Here is an 18,622-nt window from a genome sequence, read left to right as displayed (position 1 = left end):
ACTGAGACTCGATCAGTTTCCAGAATTCATAAAGAAACTTTAGTCAAAAGACAACAAGAAAGAATCCGCTTTCAGCCACAGGACGGGACCCGTGACCAGGCAGGTCACCCACGAAGGGACAAGGGCCATCAGAGAGACACTTTCAGAAACCTGCAGATGGGAAGCACCCTGAGGACAGGTTTGCGGGGGGCGGAGGCACACAGGGGAAGGCACGATGGTGCTGGGGGGGCAGAGGGGGACAGGCTGCCCCCCCTGGGGGGCCACACAGGGCTCTCCTGGGAGGGAGGTGGTGACTCAGCAGTTTCATTTCCTGGTGGGCTGAGGCTCATGGGAGATATGCAGATGAGCCCAGAGCACCATGGGAAAGGGCCCTTTATATTCCCAGGTGGGCTGCTTCCCCTCCTTTCTGGGGGGCGCCCACAGGAGGGTGCCAGGCAGGGTGAGAACCCCTTGGGCTGAGGAGAGGGTCTGGGGGACACGGGCTGGGGGGCGGGGAGGGGTGAGAGGCTGACACGCCCAGGTGGTCCAGTGTGGCCTCGGGCCAGGTGGGGGGGGGGGGGCGGGGGGGGCTGGGGGCAGGGGCGGTTCCATGAGCTTCCCTCAGCTTCAGTCAGCTTCCCTCAGGTTCCCTCAGCTTCAGTCAGTCAGCTTCCCTCAGGTTCCCTCAGCTTCAGTCAGTCAGCTTCCCTCAGGTTCCCTCAGCTTCAGTCAGTCAGCTTCCCTCAGGTTCCCTCAGCTTCAGTCAGCTTCCCTCAGGTTCCCTCAGCTTCAGTCAGCTTCCCTCAGGTTCCCTCAGCTTCAGTCAGTCAGCTTCCCTCAGGTTCCCTCAGCTTCTTCAGTCAGCTTCCCTCAGGTTCCCTCAGCTTCAGTCAGCTTCCCTCAGGTTCCCTCAGCTTCAGTCAGCTTCCCTCAGGTTCCCTCAGCTTCTTCAGTCAGCTTCCCTCAGGTTCCCTCAGCTTCAGTCAGTCAGCTTCCCTCAGGTTCCCTCAGCTTCAGTCAGCTTCCCTCGTCGGCTTCCACCAGCTCCCGCCAGGTTGTCTCAGCTTCTGCCGCGGAGGCTGACTGGGTGTCGGGGCCTCGGGGAGGCTGGGTGGGGAGCGCCCGTGTGCCCCACAGTCCCCATGAGCCTGGGAGCAGCTACACGGAGCAGGGCAGGGCTGGAAGGGCCAGGCCTCAACCCATCAGCCCCTGCCCCTGCCCCTCCCGGTGACGGTGAGTGACGGTGACCGTGACCGTCCACCCTGCCGGCTGGGGGACACCTACCCGCACTTGCTTGTCCTTTGCAGCTTCCCGGAGAACAGAGCCATCGCATGAGCTGAAGAGTTTTCCAGAAGTCCGACCCTCCCGACCTCTGCGGGTCCCTGTTGAATTGGGACCCGGCTCCTCCACTGCACCCCAAATACCCGCACAAGGAACCCCTTTCTTTCTGTCCCCGGTCCCCGCATCCTCGCCCTTCCTGCTCCTCCTCCTGGTCCTTCTCCTTCAGCCCTCCCGCCCCCGCCCCCAGCCCCGGCCCCGCCCGTGGGCCAGACCACCCGAACCCCCCCCCCCCCGCACGTCCCAGTCTCGCTGCCCACCCCGGCAGGAGGCAGGCGGCGTGGCCATGTGCCCCCCGGTGAGCGTGCGGCACGGGGCCGAGGGCATGTCCTACCTCCACGCGTCCTGGATGTACCAGCTTCAGCATGGCGACCAGCTGGGGCTTTGCTTCACTTGCTTCAAGACTGCCTTTCTGGAACTCAGAGACTTGCTGGAGTTGGAAGACTGGGAAGATGAAGACTGGGACCCTGAGCTGATGGACCATGCCCAGGCGGGGCCTGAGCAGGGGGGGTCCCCGGAGATGGGGCTCGGCTGGGAGCAGGGCCCGGGTCACCCCGCACAGGGGGACACTGTGGACTGGGGGCCAGGCACCCTGGCGGCAGCCCCTGCGGGGTCTGAGGAGGTGGGCCTGGACCACCACTTTGTGCCCACGGAACTGGAGCCTCAGAACGCAGCACCCCTGGGCCTGGGTCCTGAGGATGCCGACTGGACCCAGAGCCTCCCCTGGAGACTCGGGGGGCCCCCCACCTGCTCGCACTGGCCGAGTCTCCCTCCTCCGTGGCAGGGGTTTCTCAAAGTGGACCTGCCCCCGGGGGAGCCCATGGTGCTGGAGCTGGGCACCACCCGGGCCGTGGACCCTGCCGAGGCCGAGGCCTGGTTAAGGGACCTGCAGGTCATCTCCATGGTGGGCTGCTACGATGCCATCTACCTGCGGAAGATGACGCCAGGTTGGGCCCGGAGGACCCCGGGCCAGGGCTGGAAGCTGCTGCTGGAGCCCGATGAGGTGTGGGTGGTGAGACTGCAGGACGCGCCCCAGGAGCAGGACCTGCACCGGTGGAAGCTGAGCATTCTGGAGTCCTGTCCTCCGGGGCAGACCGAAGAGCTGGTCCCTGCGGACTCGGCCCTGCTTAAGAGGGGATTCACCATCCTCTCTTATTCACCCTGGGCCAAAAGGGAGGCAGAGGAGGGGGCCTCCGCATCCAGGCCACAGTCCTCATCCTCCCGGGGACAGGATCCCGGCACCACTGAGCCCTGGAGCCTCGGGCCCAGTGGGCCCAGTGGGCCCAGGGGGCCTGGGGAGAGCCCGGCTGCCATGGGAGCCTCGGCCCTGGGGGAGCTGCCCTCTTTCCAGCACTTCCGCCCGGGGCCCCAGAACTGAGGGACCGAGGCCCAAGTGGCCACCGTTGTCCTGGCTGCCCCCCTCCCCACAACAGTCGAGGGAGCTGCGATGGGTAAAGAATAGGGGACTTGTGCCTGGGGAGGAAGAATGGGGAGCTGCCTAGGGACTGAGAAATGGGACCCGTCACTGGCTCCGTGGAAGGGACCCAAAGGCCTGTACCCGGGTGAGAAGTTCTTCTCCGGCAAGTGTCACGGAGCTCGGACTGTGACGCTCTCCGGGACGTGCTGCGCAAATGGCTGCGGCGCAGCTTGTGAAGTGGGTGCAGGACACGTCTGTGTGCACCAGCCCTGCCCTGGCCACACGCAGGGACGTCTCAAGTGGGGCCCGTGCTCCCGGAGCACATGGAGGTGGGGGCAACAGGGCTCTGGGTGCTTCCTTTGCCTGGATGGTGTCTGGGGCCCCGGGGACCCTGTCAGCAGCAGTGGGGACTGTGGTCTGCACTGGGAGAGACCTCGCTTCAAATGTTGGCTATTTTATGCAGGTTGACCGTTTAGTACCCGTTTCTTCGTGTGTTGTTTTTCAACTAAATAAAGTCAGAAGAGTTTTGCATCGAGTCCCTGGGCTGAGTCATCTTGCGGGTCGTCCTTGTGGACTGGCCTTGTCATCTCAGCATCTTGGATGAGCCGCCTTGACAGGTCTCAGTGTCCTAGGAGCAGGAGACAGGAGCGGGGGCAGCACAGGGCAGTGGAGTCAGTGTTCTGGCTCATGGTAAGAGTTCGTTTCACATTAGTTTATCCCATGATTTATAAACAAACACATGCACGCTTAGGGCCATGTTGTGAGCAATAATGAGTGTACATCAGACAGGTTTTAATCAATCCAAATCTGTGTCCCGGTTAAAAAAAAGTTTCAGGCAGAACATGTGTAAAGAATGTTAATATATTCAGGAGGCAGAGCAGGGGCAGGGAACAGCATCCCGGTGAGCTGCTCACTCTCTGGAGTGGGTGCTCTGGCGTTCTGGGCACCAGGTGCCATCGGCAGGGGAGGTACTTTTTTTTTTTTTTTTTAAGATTTTATTTATTTATTTGACAGCGAGCGACAGCGAGAGAGGAACGCAAGCTAGGGGACTGAGAGAGGGAGAAGCAGGCTTCCTGCCGCGCAGGGAGCCTGATGCGGGGCTGGATGCGGGGCTGGATGCGGGGCTCAATCCCAGGACTCTGGGATCACGACCTGAGTCAAAGGCAGACGCTTAACGGCTGAGCCACCCAGGTTTCCTGCCAGGGGAGGTACTCTTAATCCGGGAAGATGGTCTTAGCAGGTTTTTCTTGTCGCAAATGACTGATCTGGAGGTTTCTATAGCCCTACGTTGGTGGTCTCTGGCTGACACGTGATTCAAGGATGGGCTGTTTCCCTTTCAGTGACAAACACAGGTCTAAGGGTCCATTCCGGAGGGTTTAACTGTGCATTAGGTTTACCCCTACCAAATTTGAGGGCAGTCTTCCTCCCGTGTATCTTTCAAAAGCAGTCCTGGTCTTAAAAATCATGAAGGCTTCTGATGCTAATTACGTGAGAAAAAGCTCTAATGCGGTAGCAGTTCGAAACCGCCTTCAACGCCCCTTGATAATTCCACACGCATTTAGTGAGTTGGAGTCTGTTAGAGTGTGTACCTGCCTTGTCTCCCAAACCAACCTGGCCTGGTCTTACCTCATCCCTTCCCCTCTCCATCCCCCCAGATTAAACAGTCCACTTATTCATTATTCCAGGAAACTCTTGTCGCGCAACTTTTTCTCCTTAATGACCAGGCTTCTTTGCAGAACTTCGGGGATGGCAGGGCCCGGGTGAAAGCTCAGCTCTGGACCAGGAGACTGCAGATGGAGACTCAGCACTTCTCGTCCGAAAATAGAGAAAATACCAACTCACGAGGTTATGGTGAAAATGAAAAAACGATAAAATATATCCTCAAACAATTACATCTATAATTACCATATGAATTCGGTACCCAAATGAATTCAAAACATGTAGGAACACGCTCATGTAACAGCACTGTGCACGGTCCACACGTCCAGATGAAGGCATAAACGAAATGTGGCCTGTCCGTGCGATGGAATGTGGTTCTCCATCAACAGGAATGAAGAATTGGCACATGCTCTGGTGTGGATGAACTTGGAACCGTCAGGCTCAGTGAAAGAAGCCTGTCACAGGAGGCTCCATGGGGTAGGATTCCGCTTACAAGAAATGTCTGGAATAGGCCGTGGTGATAAGTGGTTGCCAGGGCCTGAGGGAAAGGGGAATGGGCAGTAATTGCTCAGCGGGTGTTGGGTCTCCTTTGGAGACAATGGCAATGTTCTGGAACTGGCTGGAGGTGACCGTTGCACAACAGTTAATTTTATGTTATGTGAATTTCACCTCAAATTTAAAAAATCAAATGTAAAAGTTGTAGCACATTGGTCCAGAGCAGAGATAACTGTGTTTTCTCCCCAGAGGACCTGTGAGGAACACCCCCACACCCCCAGACACGGCTCCAATGTGAATTATTCCACTCTGCAGTCAGTTCTGGCTGTTACTGGAAATTAGCTGGGGTGTGTGCAGTGGAATACCACGGAGCCTTTCAGAGGGGTGAGTGAGCTCTTATTTTTCAGACTGAGAGAAGACAGAAAATCACAAAAGGATAGTACAGTACAGTCCCACTTATGAAAATTGTAAAGCACATTATTAATTGCATGTGGGAAACACAAGGTCAAAAAAACAGTTTGGGAGTTGCCCCGAAGTCAGGGCAGTGGTGCCTCCAGGAAGGGAAGAGAATGGCAATGAGGACTAGCGATACAGTACTTCCTAAAACAGTACTCTAAGGCAAGTACTAAAAGTATTGTCACGCGACCTAGACGGCAGTGCCCAGGTGTCATTATATACTGAGAGAAAGCAAAAATGATGATGGCGGTGGTGTTGCTGCGGATGGTGGTGATGGAGGGGATGGGGATGGGGATGCAGGCGGTGGTTACAGTGACCATGGTGATGGTGATGATGGAGGACGTCCCCAGGAGAGACCTGCAGGGACAAGACTCCCACCCGCTTGAATTTTGGCTGCCGCAGAGGCTCCCTCGTTAGTTTTAAGGCTGGGGCCCCCGCTGCTGTGTTCATGGATGGGGCTGATGGGCTTCAGGAAGGAGGTGGGGCTCCTGACCTCCTTGTTTCCCAGGGAGGTTGGGAGGAGCGGGGCAGCCATGCTGAGGGAAAGGACCCTCTGTCTGCTGCCCAGACATTGTCAGGAGCTACACTCCATGGATGCAACGAGAACACTGGCCTTGGTTAAACCGCTTGCAGGAGAAATCCGGAGCACCTGCACTTTCTACGCTCACTGCGCATCAATCCCGCCTTTGCAGATCCCGGAACGGTTCTCGAGGGCTCTGTAACCAGCCTCGTTACTCAGAACGGAGGTTTCGTAGACACTGAACCAGGCCCTTTCCCACAGGTCACCAAGCCTGAGTGTCCCCACTGGGACAGCCTCCCCCAGCGGGAGGCTGAAATGTTCAGACCCCCAGCACTTCTCCAGGAGGAGGGGGCCCATGTGCCTTCCCTAGGGGCCCCCAAGGGTCAGTCCTGAGAGAAGACAGTGTTTTGTGTACTTGAAATATCTCCCTACTCTCCTTGCACTTCAGCCTTCCCAGCCTTGGCCATTTAAAACCGGGGGAGCACTCTGCACCTTACACTGCTTCGTGCCAGCTGAAGTCCTTGCCCAGAGGCTGCCGCCTCTCTCCACTGAATAACCGGGGTTGCCCCCAACTGGAGACCTTGTATGTTTTAGTTGTCTGGAACCAGGACTGGGAAAATGGCAGCTTCTGGAATGGAAAGCAAGGAATGACGTTAGCAGTAGCACCGAGGAAAGGGTCTCCTGGAAAAATACAGTGAGCCACGGACTACAGAAGGGTCCTGGGGAGGCGGTGGGGCAGCCAGGGAGGTGCATCCCTGCTGGCACCCTCCTCCTGGACAGGTGCCCTGAGCTGTGGGCAGCACCGGGAGCCCATGGCCCTGAGTTCTGGGTGGGGCTACAGCCTGGAAATTTTTGCCCAAGGTGAACCTCCTCAGACAGCCTTTGCCTGGACTCTGTCAGGGGTTCACTTCCCCCATCCCCTAGTCCTGCTCCCTCCCCTTTATCTTTTCCAGGCAGGATTGGGGGGGGGGGGGATGACAGAATGAGCCTCTTTGACAAGTCTGTGGTCCAGCTGGATGGGCACCTGTAAAGAGACTCACAACGCCAGATTTCTGTCTATGGAACCTCATTTTTCATGCAATGTAGTAATGTAACTGGAAATGAACTCTTACAGAAAAATTATTATTTCAAAACATGATGAACCCAAAAGCAAAACTAAAGTCACATTAGTGGAAAGTGGAGGTTTTATGATTATAATTTATGGTTTAATGGTCCAAAAAGTGAATCACGTGCGTGCAGAGTTACTTTTGCACAGAGCACAACAGGTTTTAGGGGTGGGGCCCCCACACCCCTTGAGGGCAGCAGCAGCCCCTGCATTCCTGTTTCCTGCAGGAGCCCTGGCCCCATGCCCCCTCCCCTGGCTCTGGACTGAGCAGTGAGCCCCCTCTGTGGACACCCAGGTCCTCTTGGGCCCAGGCCAAGGTCACTGTGCTGAAGAGGAAGGTTCTCCTGGTCACCATGTGGAAGAGGAAGGTTCTCGGTGTCCCCCACCCACAAGGGGCTATCCCTGGCCACCAGCATCTTCAGGCCTCTCCCTCCCTCCGTCTCCCCATCCTTGGTCCCTGTCGCCTACACTCAGGACCACCCAGCCCCTTCCCCACCGTCTGCAGAGTGTGTCCAGCATGCAGGTTGGATGTGTATCTGTCCTTCCCTCATGAAGCAGATGAAGAAAGGCCCGTGGACTGTGTGGCCGGCGGCTCTGCAGGACATCCTGACCAGGAGATGGGGGACCAAGGCTGCTCCTGGAAGGGCAAGGAGCTGACCCATGATCATGGCGATAACTGTGCTTGGTCATTTGTACATCCCAGTCTGTGGACCTGGGGCCTTAGGGCTCCGGCCTCAGGCCTGGCTGCTCAGCCACCCTGGCAGCTGGCCAAGGACTGTGTTCTTGGAGGCTTCTCTCTGTGACCCAGACATGCCTGGGATGACGGGAGTGTTTGGACCAAAGGCAGCAGATAAGCCCAAACATGATGAGACCCATGGACGGAATCACCTGCCCATGGAGGTGAGAATAAGACCAGTTTGTGAGTCTCCTTGGCCCAGAGCTGTGGTGGGAGTGACGCAGAGGTCGTCTGTACGGAGATGGCGGGCTCGGGGTCTCCCCCTGTCAGTGAGGAGTGGGGAGCAGTGCTCAGAGGGTCCCGGACTCCCTGAGAATGATGGAGCCATCTGAAAAAGACCTGACAATAAGGATGGTTAGGATTTTTCAAAGATAAAGAAAAGAATAGCATCCATAGAAAGAACGGGAAATTATTAAACAAACCAGTCACAGCTCCAAGAGGTGGAACGGCCGGACGGTCACAGACAAAGGACAGAATGTGGAACGTACACACGACGGAATATTAGTCAGCAGTGAAAAGGAAGGGAATTCAGACACGAGTTACACCAGGGATGAACCTGGAGGACGTTGTCCTAAGGGAAAGAAGCCAGACACTAAAGGACAAATTCTATGTGACTGCCCTCGTGTGAGGTCCTCAGAGGACTGACAGCCATAGAGACAGACAGGAGATGCAGGCATGGAGACGGGCTGGGGAAGATTTTCCGTTTGGGAAGGTAAAACACCTTTGGAAATAGTGATGGTTCACAATGTGAATGTCATTATTGCCACTGGGTCATCGCCCTTCCAGTCTCTCGACCCCCCACCTCCACTGTCCCCCTGCGGCGTGTGCGCAGGTCCAGGGCTTGACTGACAACCAGAAGTCCAAGGAGCTCAGGAAACTGAGCTGAGCAGGCAGAGGGGTGATGGCAGGAAACAGACGCCTCGTCCCACCCAGCGTGAGCACCGCTCAGACTCCCACTTGGGCTGCTGGTGGCCCTCCGCAACCTGCGGCCCTAAGCCCTAACGTTCCAGGGCCTGCCTTCTCCCCTCCCCCCGGGTGGTCGCCCCCAAACCCCAACTCTCTCTCCTCTTGCCCCACCCCCACCCCCGCCCCAGCCCCCGCCGCCTCTCTCCCAGCCTGGAGCCCTCCCTTCTCTGGACCCTCCCCTCTCCAACGCCACCTGCCCCGCCCCCTCATCCCTGCTGGGTGCAGCACCGCCCCTCACTTCCCTGCCACGAGCCCCGCCAAGCCGAGTCCCCTCCCTCCAGCGCCCCCCTCGGCCCTGGGTTATTAATACCCGCGCCACACATTCTCAGCTGGCGGCTGGGCAGGTGGCAGCGCCAACCCGGGTCCAGACGCGGAGCGCAGCTTTCCTGGCGGGACCTGTAGCGGGTGTCCCGCTGCCGACCCCAGGAGCCCTCGCGCCCCGCCCAGCTCTCGGGGACGTGCACAGCGACCCAAGGCTCAGGGTGGAGGTGGACCCCACCCTCGGTGAGCGAGGTGAGCAGGGCGCCAGCTCGAGCACCACCGCGGCCTGGGCTGGGGGCGTCGAGGGGGGGAGCAGGACAGGAGTGTCGAGGCAAAAGGGTGACAGGGTGTTGGGGCAACAGGGTGTCCAGACATCGGGATGTCAGGGCGATGGGGTGTCGGGGCGCCCTTCGGCTACTCCCCTGCAGGTGCTGGGCCCACTTGGAAGCCGCAGGTGAGCAGGGTGGGGTCTGCCGCCTTCTCATCCCTCCCGGTCAGTCGTCCCTTCCTCAAGGCTTGCAGCCCTCGGGGAGCAGGGGAGAGGGGCTCCTGCCCGGAGGAGGACCCCTGGCCGGGCACCAGACCAGAGGCTGGACCAGGTCCTGTCTGCCCGCAGGGCTCTGGTCACGCAGGGTGGGATGGTCCAGACTTTATCGTTGTTACTATAGATACAGGATGTGCAGAGGGAGGAAGCCTGAAGCCATTACTATCCCTGGACACTGGGAGGTGGGGTGACAGGGGCCTTTCCTCTGCGGTTAAGTAGCCCACCTTTTTGGTCTTTTTTCCCCCTTTTTTTTCTTTCTTTTTTCCTTGTGAGGATAATCCTCATGAAGGAAGCACAGACCTTAAGTACAGGTGTCTGTGCCCCCACTCCCAAGGACTCCCCAGTAACCACTGTCACAGACCACCTTGCCTGTGCGGGAACTTCACCTAAGGGAGCCCCACAGCCGAACTCTTGTGGGACTGCCCTCACTCAACACAGTCATCCCTGGTACTGACTGCAGTCGGTAGACGGCATTGGCGTCGTTGCTTCAGGGCATTTTTAGGGAGCTGTCCGAGTTTGCTTATCCCGGACGTTTGGCTTGTTTCCAGCTCCTGGATATCAGGACTAGGCTGCTTGTCAATGTTCTCCCTCTTGTCTTTTTGTGGACAATCGCACTCGTTTCTCCTGGGGGCAGACGGAGAGAGGGACTGCTGGGGAAGAGGTCCTGTCTATTAGCGCAGGGTTGCTTTCCGAAGGGGCTGCACCATTTCAAAGTCCCTCTAGCTCCTCCGTGTGCACCCCGACACCCCGCACCTGCCCCCCAGCTCCTCCGCGCGTGCCCCGACACCCCGCACCTGCCCCCCAGCTCCTCCGTGTGCGTCCCGACACCCGGCACCTGCATTTCTGGCTCTGGCATTGCGATGGGCATGCAGTGGTTTTGACCTTTGTCTTCCTGACGACCATGATGTTGAGCATGGCTTCCTTCTCAAGCATCTGGAAAACTCTTTTGAGAAATTCCTGTTCAGATCTCTTTTTTCTCCTCCAAAAGAGTCATTAGACTGTATGGATTTATAGTTATTTCGTATATTTTGGTTACTAGTTCTTTGTCTTCTAATAATCTTTTCCCAGTCCACAGTTTATATTTTTACTCTCTTGGTGAGGTCGCTAATTTTAATGAAGTCCGTTTGACTGGTCTTTTCTTTTACTGCAAGTGTTTCCTGTTCTTTTGTGAGAAATCTTTGCCTGCCCATGGTCATGCAGGTATTCTGTGTTTCTTCCAGAAGCTTGGCTGATTGATTGGTTTAACCTATTATATGCAGGTCCACAGTCCATCTTGAATTATTTTTGTGTGTGGACCCAGGCTCATTTCCCCCTGTGGACAGAGAGAGATTACAAACACTTCTCCTCTTCACCACACTTTTTTTTTTTCTATTTGAACTTTTAAAATCAGTGGATATTACTTTTGCAATCTAAACAAGACATATTTTTTAAAAACATGCAGAAATAAGTTGGGAGAAAGAACTGCGGTAAGCCCAGCCCTCTGCAGGTCTCCCAACCTGGGGGAAACTGGGCCTTCACAGCCTCCTGGGAGCGAGAGGGGAGCCTGACTGATCTCTGATGAGCATCTTCTCCTGCAGACCCCACGGATGCCTCCGCCGCGTCCCAGGGAGCAGCAGGGCCCAGCGCCAAGCCGCGCGTGAGGCCGCAGAGATGGCGCTGAGCCCCGCGCCAGAGGGCAGTGTCCCCGCCCTGGCTCCGCCGGGCGGCCCTGGGCCCGAGCCATCCGGTGCCCCCAATGCGTCCCTCAACGGCTCATGGGCCGGCCCACCGGAGCCCGGCTCCCTGGACGACCTGGCGGCCACCGGCGCCATCGGGGCAGTGCTGTCGGCCATGGGCGCGGTGGGTGTGGCGGGCAACGTGTACGTGCTGGTGGTCACGTGCCGCTTCCCGCGCGCCTGCGCCTCCATGTCCGTCTACGTCATCAACCTGGCGCTGGCCGACCTGCTCTACCTGCTCAGCGTCCCCTTCATCGTGGCCACCTACGTCACCAAGGAGTGGCACTTCGGCGCCACGGGCTGCCGCGTCCTCTTCAGCCTGGACCTCCTGACCATGCACGCCAGCGCCTTCACCCTGACCGTCATGAGCAGCGAGCGCTGCGCCGCGGTGCTGCGGCCGCTGGACACGGCGCAGCGCTCCCAGGGCCGCCGCAAGGTCCTGGCTCTGGGCACGTGGCTGCTGGCGCTGCTGCTGGCGCTGCCCATGACGCTGGCCGTCCGGCTGGTCCACAGGGGCCACAAGAGCCTCTGCCTGCCCGTCTGGGGCCAGCGCGCCCACCGCGCCTACCTGACGCTGCTCTTCGGGACGAGCATCGTGGGCCCCGGCGTGGTCATCGGGCTGCTGTACGCGCGCCTGGCCCGGGCCTACTGGCTGTCGCAGCGGGCCTCCTTCCCGCAGGCGCGGCGGCTGCGCAACCCCAGGGTGCTCCACCTCACCCTGGGCATCGTGCTGCTCTTCTGGGCCTGCTTCCTGCCCTTCTGGCTGTGGCAGCTCCTCGCCCAGTACCGGGGGGCTCAGCCGCTCACGCCCCGCGCCGCGCGCGTCGTCAACTACCTGACCACCTGCCTCACCTATGGCAACAGCTGCGTCGACCCCTTCCTCTACACGCTGCTCACCCGGAGCTACCGAGAGCGCCGCCAGCGCTCGCGCCGCACCCGGAGAGCCGGCCACTTCCCGCCGTGCCGCGTCCGTTTGCAGCGTGGCTCCGGCCGCCCGCTGTCCTCCAGTGGCCAGCAGGCCACCGAGACTGCCCCGGCAACCCGGGCGGCCTCCAGAGTGGTCTGCACCTGAGTGTCCTGCGGCCCCACATGAACCCTGGGGTCGAGGGCGGGAGGTGGCCTGAGTGCTGCAGGGAAGGGCCCCAGAATGCAGGCTGCCCCCCCCAGCCCCTCCTAGGCCCCCACCGCCCCCGTGACTTAGTCTTCTTCCAGAAAGCTCCCTGTTCGCCCTTCTGCATGGCTTAGTTCAGCCTCATCAGCCCAGCCACCTTCCTCGTGATGCCCAGAAGGCTCCACACCCAGACCACCTAGGAGGGTCTGTGGGAGGCTCAGGCCCAGAACCAGCCTCTGAAGATCACAGCAAGTCGAGTCTCCACCACCCACAGCAGTGGACGTGGGTGCCGGCCAGTGCCTGCCGTGAGCCGTGACGGCACTCTCCTCCTCTAGCTGCAGTGTGGTCCCTATGGCACCAGCCCCGTCCCTGTCCCTGCCTGTGTTCCCGACCCTTCTACACAGTGTCAGCGTTGGAACAATAAACCCTGAGCGCTGCACGCCTGTCCTGCCTCGGCGTGGGGATGGCATGTTGAGGGTGGGAAGACCTCTCAGGATGCGGCCCACAGCGCGAGGAGCCTGTCCGCCTGGCTGGGGAAGATGCGTGTCTTCCCTCGAGCTTTGCTGGTGGCTGGTCCAGCTGTCCTGACATGGCGGGCAGGTGCCACCCAGCCCGAGCCAGGCCCTGAGATCCTGCGGCAAGGGAGCAAAGGACCGGCCTCAGCTTGCTGAGGGAGGAGAGGGCAACTGGGTTGATAGTATCGCAGGCCAGGAACGGGGCGGGGGGGGGGGGTTTCAGATCACACCCCTTCTCAGCCTGGGGATTTACCTCATGCCTCCTGGGGACACTGAGGCCACCAGGCTCTGCCCACAGAGAGCCCATGGGGAAGGGTTTTAGACCTCTCCCCACCCCCAGCAGCCTGTACGCCCTGCACTGTGGCCCGGCTCCCACCCCGCAGGCCGATCTCCATGCCATCCGGGCCCCGGGCCCCTTCAAGGTCCTGCCAGGATTCTGACGTGAGGGCAGGCAGAGAACTGCTCCCCCTGCCGCAGCCCCTAATGGTGGGGTCTGCGCCCCACTTAAGACCCCAAATGCTTTCAGAAGAGAATGGCCCGAAGTTTGCACCTTGACCGAGCCCCCAGGTCTCTGCTTCCCAAGTCCTGATTTTAGGGTGTGCCAAGAAGCCCCAGCCTTGGAGACCAGACACCCCCCAAAGCATCCCCAATGGTTTTGCACCATTTCTTAGAGTGATGCTGAGGAAGTTACATTTTGAAATTTTTTAAAAAATTTTTATCATTTTTAAGTAGGCTCCATGCCCAGCGTGGAACCCAATGCAGAACTTGAACCCATGATCTTGAAACCAAGACCTGAGCTGAGATCATGAGCCAGACGCCCAGCCAACTGAGCCACCCAGGCGCCCCAGGACGTTACATTTTTACCCCAAGCCCATCTGGGCAGATGCAAAGCTTGTCTGCACAGGTCCAGGACCTCCGTCTTTTTTTTCCAAAGGGACTCCTGTCTGTGTGTCTGTCTGTCTCTCCCATCACTTAGGGCCAAGCCTGTGCTGCCAGCCTCACGGCATAGATCCTTGAGCACCGGTCGCCTGGGTCGGCTGCCCCAGGACACTCTGTTCCATCCAGGCCTCCAAACCCTGGGACACTGGGACCTCAGATGGCCCAGCCTCGACTGAGACACGGCAGGGTCAGCAGGGCAGGCTCCCGAGGTGGCGGAATCTGGGAGGGAGGGACGACCTGGCAAGGGCCAAGGCTTCAGGGGCAGAAAGGGAGAGCCCAAGGCTGCCGGCTTCACAGGCCTCACACCCACGGGCTTAGGTCTGGTCAGAAATGAAATCAAGGTCCTGCCTGTAGCAGCCCCCTCACTGCCTCCCCGAGAGACCCCACCCACAGTGTCCATCCGTCATCCCTCCCTGGTGACAACTCTCTTCAGTCCCCAGTCTCAGCGTGGCCTCCCTTGGCTGACCCCCCACCCCTGTCCCTTGTCCCCCCACTCCTGCCCCCACCTCCCGCCTGGCTGACCCCCCATCCAGTGTGCTTCAGAGTTCAGAATGTTAGGCAGGTGCTCACACACGGACACACTCAACTCACACACTTGTGCCCGTTCTGTGCCTGTGCACTCAGCCCCACACTGCCACGTGGAGACCCCACAGGCTCGCTGTGGCTTCGCTGGCCTCCCTGGGCCCACTGCCCACAGCCCTGTCCAGTGGGTCAGGTCATTTATGGAGCCCTCCTCCGGCACAAGACAGCCTGTCAGGCACAGTGCCCGGCTTTCTGGCCTCGCCAGGCCGCTCTGCCTGCTCAGAGGCCAGGCTGGCTCCTGCAAGGGGCCCCCCTGCCTGCAGGGCGCCCAGGACTCAGGCTGCTGAGGGTTCCAGGTGGTGCGAGCCGGGCAGGAGCCGGTAGAGGGCCCCGGGGTGAGGGGTCGCCCGGGCCGCAGCATGCGGCGGCTAGAACCAAGCTCTGACCGTCAGGGCTGTCCTTGTTCGGTTTCAGCACACTTACCCTGAGGCACACTTACCCACCGTAACATTCACCCCCTTGAAGTGCAACTACTAATTTTCAGTCCGTTTACAGAGTTGGGCGAGCGTCGTCCAGCCCAACGTCAGCACATGGGTCAGGGAGGCCAAACCAATAGGACATAACGTATAAAGGATTTCTTTAAGTAACTGACTCACGCAGTGAGGGGCCTGGCAAGGGGGACGCCCATGGGACGGGCCGACGGGCTGGACACTCAGGCAGGAGTTGAAGCTGCAGCCTTGGGGTGGAATCCCTTCTGCTCTGGGAAAGCTCTGTTTTTTGCTCTTCAGGCTTTCAGTGGGACGGGTGAGGCCCACCCCCACGTGATGGAGAACAGTCTTCTTTGCTAGAAGTCAGCCGACTGTCGATGTCCATCCACACTGTACTGGGGGTCAGCACCCCGTTCCTTCTTAGAGCTGAGTCCCCCTCGTGGGATCACCCGGCGTTGTGTATCTGTCCCTCAGTTATCACCGTGACAACCAGGGAGACCCTCCACGGGTGCCAGGCCCAGTGTCCTGTTCAGGAGGCGGGGTCTGGGTGACCGTCGGAGGGGCCCAGCGGCCTTGGGTGATGGGCCTTGAGCTGCCGCCACTTCTTCCCGTGCCGGCGTGGAGCTGCTCTGCACACGCGTGTGCACGTCTCTGTGCAAACATGTTTGCATGCTCTTGGGGAGGTTCCTATGGAATTTCCGGACTGCACTCCACAGTGGCTTCACGTCCTATGCCCCCTGCAGCAGGGCATGAGGCCCCCGGCCCCCCCGGCCTCCTACCATTGTCCTCCCTCTGGGCTTGCACCGCTTTTGTAATAAGAGACCAGCTGCTCCGGGTAGACTTGGATTCGTAACTGGCAGCTTTGTGACCTTGACGTGTCGCAGAGGCAAGCGTCTGCACAGGCCTTACTCGGACCAGCGGAGCTTGCTGTCAGGACAGTGCTGCTCAGGGGCTCATGGAGAGGTGGGTGACCGAGGCTGGACCACTCCCTTCCCAAGCCATGGCACCTCAGCCCCCGAGCAAAGGGAGTCCGGGCTTCCCCACCTGGTCACAGCCGGGGGGGGGGGGCGGCCAGCAGGGCCCCTCAGGAGACAGGGACGGCGTCATGGCCACCATCACCGCAGATCGTCTTGGCTCTGTGGACCATCTGAACCCCTTTTGGCCAGTTCTGTTTCCTAGAAGACGTTGACCAGGACCCCTCATCCCCCGTCCTTGGGAAGACAATGACCAGGTCCCCCATCCCCTGACCCAAGGAAGGCTCTGACCGGGCATGTCCATGAGCCTAGCTAGCCTCAGATCAGGCTGGGAGGCTGGAGGGCGGTTCCAACAGTTCCCAGCTCCCAGGGAGGGAGGGAGGGAGGCTCAGCACCCAAGGGCCTTCTCAGTGAACCCCCTCATGTCACCTGGAGCTTAAGGTCACAGGGCTTTGCTGGACAGCTCTCTCGACTCAGGCTGATGGGGGCTCACAGCCTCCGCAGGCTCTGGGGTCCGTCTGCTGGCTCCTCGGCCAGCTTCTGGGGACACAGGGGACTGTGCCCTTTGGGGGGGTGGTGATTGTCAGCTGAAACATGATGTTTTCCCTCTTGCAGGGAAGTTTAATTTAGAGGGAAGGGTGCTGGTCATGGGAGTCTCCTGGGTGAGCAGGGGCTTGGGCAGGGGCTCCGGGTGGGTCGCGAGGCTTCCGCTGCGGCAGGAGGGGCAGAACCAGGGAGGGGCATAGCTCATCTCCCCACCATGGGCCCTTGAGCCAAAGAGACAGAGAGACTCACAGGGAGGGAGGGCACAGGCCGTCTGCCAGAGGGAGCGGAGTGCAGCCAGCAGGGCCTGAGGGCTGGGTGCTGAGGGGTGGACATGTGGTGCCTAGGGGTGCGGGGTTCTGTCCCTGGAGCCAAGGGTTAACGAGCTGTCCTTGGGCTGCAGACTTGGCCACAGTCAACACAGCTTTTCTACAGATGTTTCTGCTCTTCCTGGGTGTGAAGGAGCTTCTGGTCATGCTTCAGGCTGCATGTGTCAGGGTCCCAGTGGCCCCAGAAATCTCCAGACTCATCCGGGGACCAAAGCCCCGGAGAAGGTGAGGCATGGATGTTGGGGACCCAGGCACCAAATCACCGTGACAACCAGCAGGTACGAGTGGTCCTGTGTCTGCTTCCACCTGGAATTCATTGTATTTTGGGTGCATTCGGAGACGGATTTCTTTTCATAGAAGGCTCCTGGAATCGCTCTGCGAGGCACCGACTGCTCTCGATTGAACGTATCATGAATTCCGACTTTGGTCTGCAGGGCTGGCTTGGAGCTGGGTTACGGTGAGGGCTTGGGGCTGGGGCAGGAGAGGCCTTTGCAGGTGGGGGCACATGTCCCTCTGGAAGACCCCGGGCAGCAGAGCCACTGGGACAAGGACTGGCTGGGCTGGGGTGCCCTGCCGCACCAGAAGAGGGGCCCAATGCCAGGCCTCAGGGCACTTTCCCTGCCCTGTCTCATTCGCCCGTATTCCCCGTCCCCCAGCGCCCACCCCCACCCCAGCCAGTGTCCCGGGCAGGCTGTGGGGCCCCCACCCCGTGGAGGGCACCCAGTGGGGAGTGAATGAACGAGTGAGTGAGAGGATGAACTGGGTTCTTGACCCGCTGCCCCTCCTATTTCATTTGTCCTCTGTTCCAGGAGCTGGTGGAGGGGCTGCTGGAAGGTGGGAAGGAGCCAGAAGCTGAGAGGTTTCAGAGCCAAGCAGCGGTTTCGCTTCCCCGGAGGCTCCGGAGCCAGGTGGGGATGATGGGTTTACCAGGGACAGGTACACTCTCGCCCCTCGGGCTCCAGGCGGCTCGGGCTTGGCGGGGACGGGTTTTTGATGACCACCGCGGCAGGGCCACAGGGCCCGACGGGGTTTTTTCAGGCACCCCCAGCCCCCCCGAGGGCGGCCTGCAGCTGTCCCACCCTCTGCAGGGAGCGTGGCCGGTGAGCAGACCCACGGAGTCCGGGTCACCGGGCCGCACGCCCAGAGGAGCTGCGCTGTGGACGGTATTTATCAACCAGAAACCCACGCTTCAAAGTTCCCCAGACTCCTCGTCTTTCCAGGAACGCATTCTTTGGGAAGTGAGTCGTACCCAAACCAGCAGCCACCACTGTTTCCCTGCCCAGGGAGCTCTCTGCTTGTGGAGACCGTGCTCCCCAGATGGACCTCCGCAGGGGTGGGGGTCAGAGCTTGTCTGGGTGGCCACACAGTGCTTGTGGGGTGATGCGTGTGGCCCTGTCTGGGAGGGCATCCCGAGCGGTTTCGAGAGGCCTGAACCCACCTGTCCTACATCTGTGCACACCCAGCTGACAGGTGCTCCCGATCTGCGTCCCCTGAAGGGCCAGCCTCGGGGGACAGGACGCTGGGGCTCCTTTGTCCCCTGGAGAAATCACCCAGAGCTCATCCCCAGCGGCCAGGCCACCTTCCCTCAACCACTCCCCAGGCATGAGAAAGGAGAAGAGCTCGGCCAGCAGAAGGTGGGAGCCCCCATCCCCATGTAAGGGGAGGCAGGGGTGGCCAGAGTCCAGTCTAGGCCCCCAAACACCCACAAACCGCCAAACCCAGAGCCCCAGTGCCAGGGCGGATTTTTCCATTGGAATTCCAGATGGATGATGCTTGAGCAGGAAGTGGGGCTGCCAACACCAACAGCCAGGAGCTCCAGACTTGCTTTTTCCAGGCTGGCCGAGGGCCCACCCCCACGTGGGGGGCGAGGGACCAGTTCTCCCCCAGGAGAACCCCATCCTGAGCTGCCCGGGGCAGGCCCACAGGCTGGACAGCTCTGACCTGCCCTCTTCTCCCCCTGGCGGTGGAGGCGAGGTCTGGATGCCGAGTGGGGTCGAAGCGGGAAAGCAG

The 18,622-nt window shown here is 59.8% G+C and overlaps 2 protein-coding genes and 1 long non-coding RNA gene across 4 annotated transcripts; all 3 read left to right on the top strand.

Annotated features, from left to right (window-relative positions):
• The first annotated feature begins 373 nt into the window (after nucleotides 1-373).
• Nucleotides 374-3,257, top strand: TEX19 (testis expressed 19). The gene is made up of 2 exons (XM_045775017.2): nucleotides 374-439; nucleotides 1,287-3,257. The coding sequence occupies exon 2, from the start codon at nucleotides 1,604-1,606 to the stop codon at nucleotides 2,693-2,695; it is 1,092 nt and encodes a 363-aa protein (XP_045630973.1). The 5' UTR covers nucleotides 374-439; nucleotides 1,287-1,603; the 3' UTR covers nucleotides 2,696-3,257.
• A 5,759-nt stretch (nucleotides 3,258-9,016) lies between these two features.
• On the top strand, nucleotides 9,017-12,735 carry UTS2R (urotensin 2 receptor). The gene is made up of 2 exons (XM_045775035.2): nucleotides 9,017-9,184; nucleotides 11,054-12,735. Exon 2 carries the CDS (start codon nucleotides 11,127-11,129, stop codon nucleotides 12,261-12,263), a length of 1,137 nt encoding a protein of 378 aa, XP_045630991.1. The 5' UTR covers nucleotides 9,017-9,184; nucleotides 11,054-11,126; the 3' UTR covers nucleotides 12,264-12,735.
• A 2,886-nt stretch (nucleotides 12,736-15,621) lies between these two features.
• Nucleotides 15,622-18,252, top strand: LOC123777901 (uncharacterized). 2 transcript variants are annotated; one of them, XR_015721220.1, is made up of 6 exons: nucleotides 15,622-15,729; nucleotides 16,687-16,890; nucleotides 16,970-17,069; nucleotides 17,422-17,520; nucleotides 17,701-17,850; nucleotides 18,076-18,252. It is a non-coding gene; the product is annotated as an uncharacterized LOC123777901 (long non-coding RNA). The 2 variants fall into 2 exon arrangements; XR_006775749.2 differs by having other exon boundaries at nucleotides 17,701-18,252.
• Nucleotides 18,253-18,622: the final 370 nt, after the last annotated feature.

Source organism: Ursus americanus, chromosome 23, assembly GCF_024610735.1.
Source record: "Ursus americanus isolate L20-20 chromosome 23, mUrsAme1.1.p, whole genome shotgun sequence".
Classification (NCBI taxonomy): domain Eukaryota; kingdom Metazoa; phylum Chordata; class Mammalia; order Carnivora; family Ursidae; genus Ursus; species Ursus americanus.
Note: the sequence above shows the minus strand (reverse complement) of the source record. Positions and strands in the feature narration are given on the sequence as shown.

Bases quoted from the DNA above. Each gene is read 5' to 3' on its own strand.
- UTS2R (XM_045775035.2), top strand. From the start codon at position 11,127: ATGGCGCTGAGCCCCGCGCCAGAGGGCAGTGTCCCCGCCCTGGCTCCG.
- TEX19 (XM_045775017.2), top strand. From the start codon at position 1,604: ATGTGCCCCCCGGTGAGCGTGCGGCACGGGGCCGAGGGCATGTCCTAC.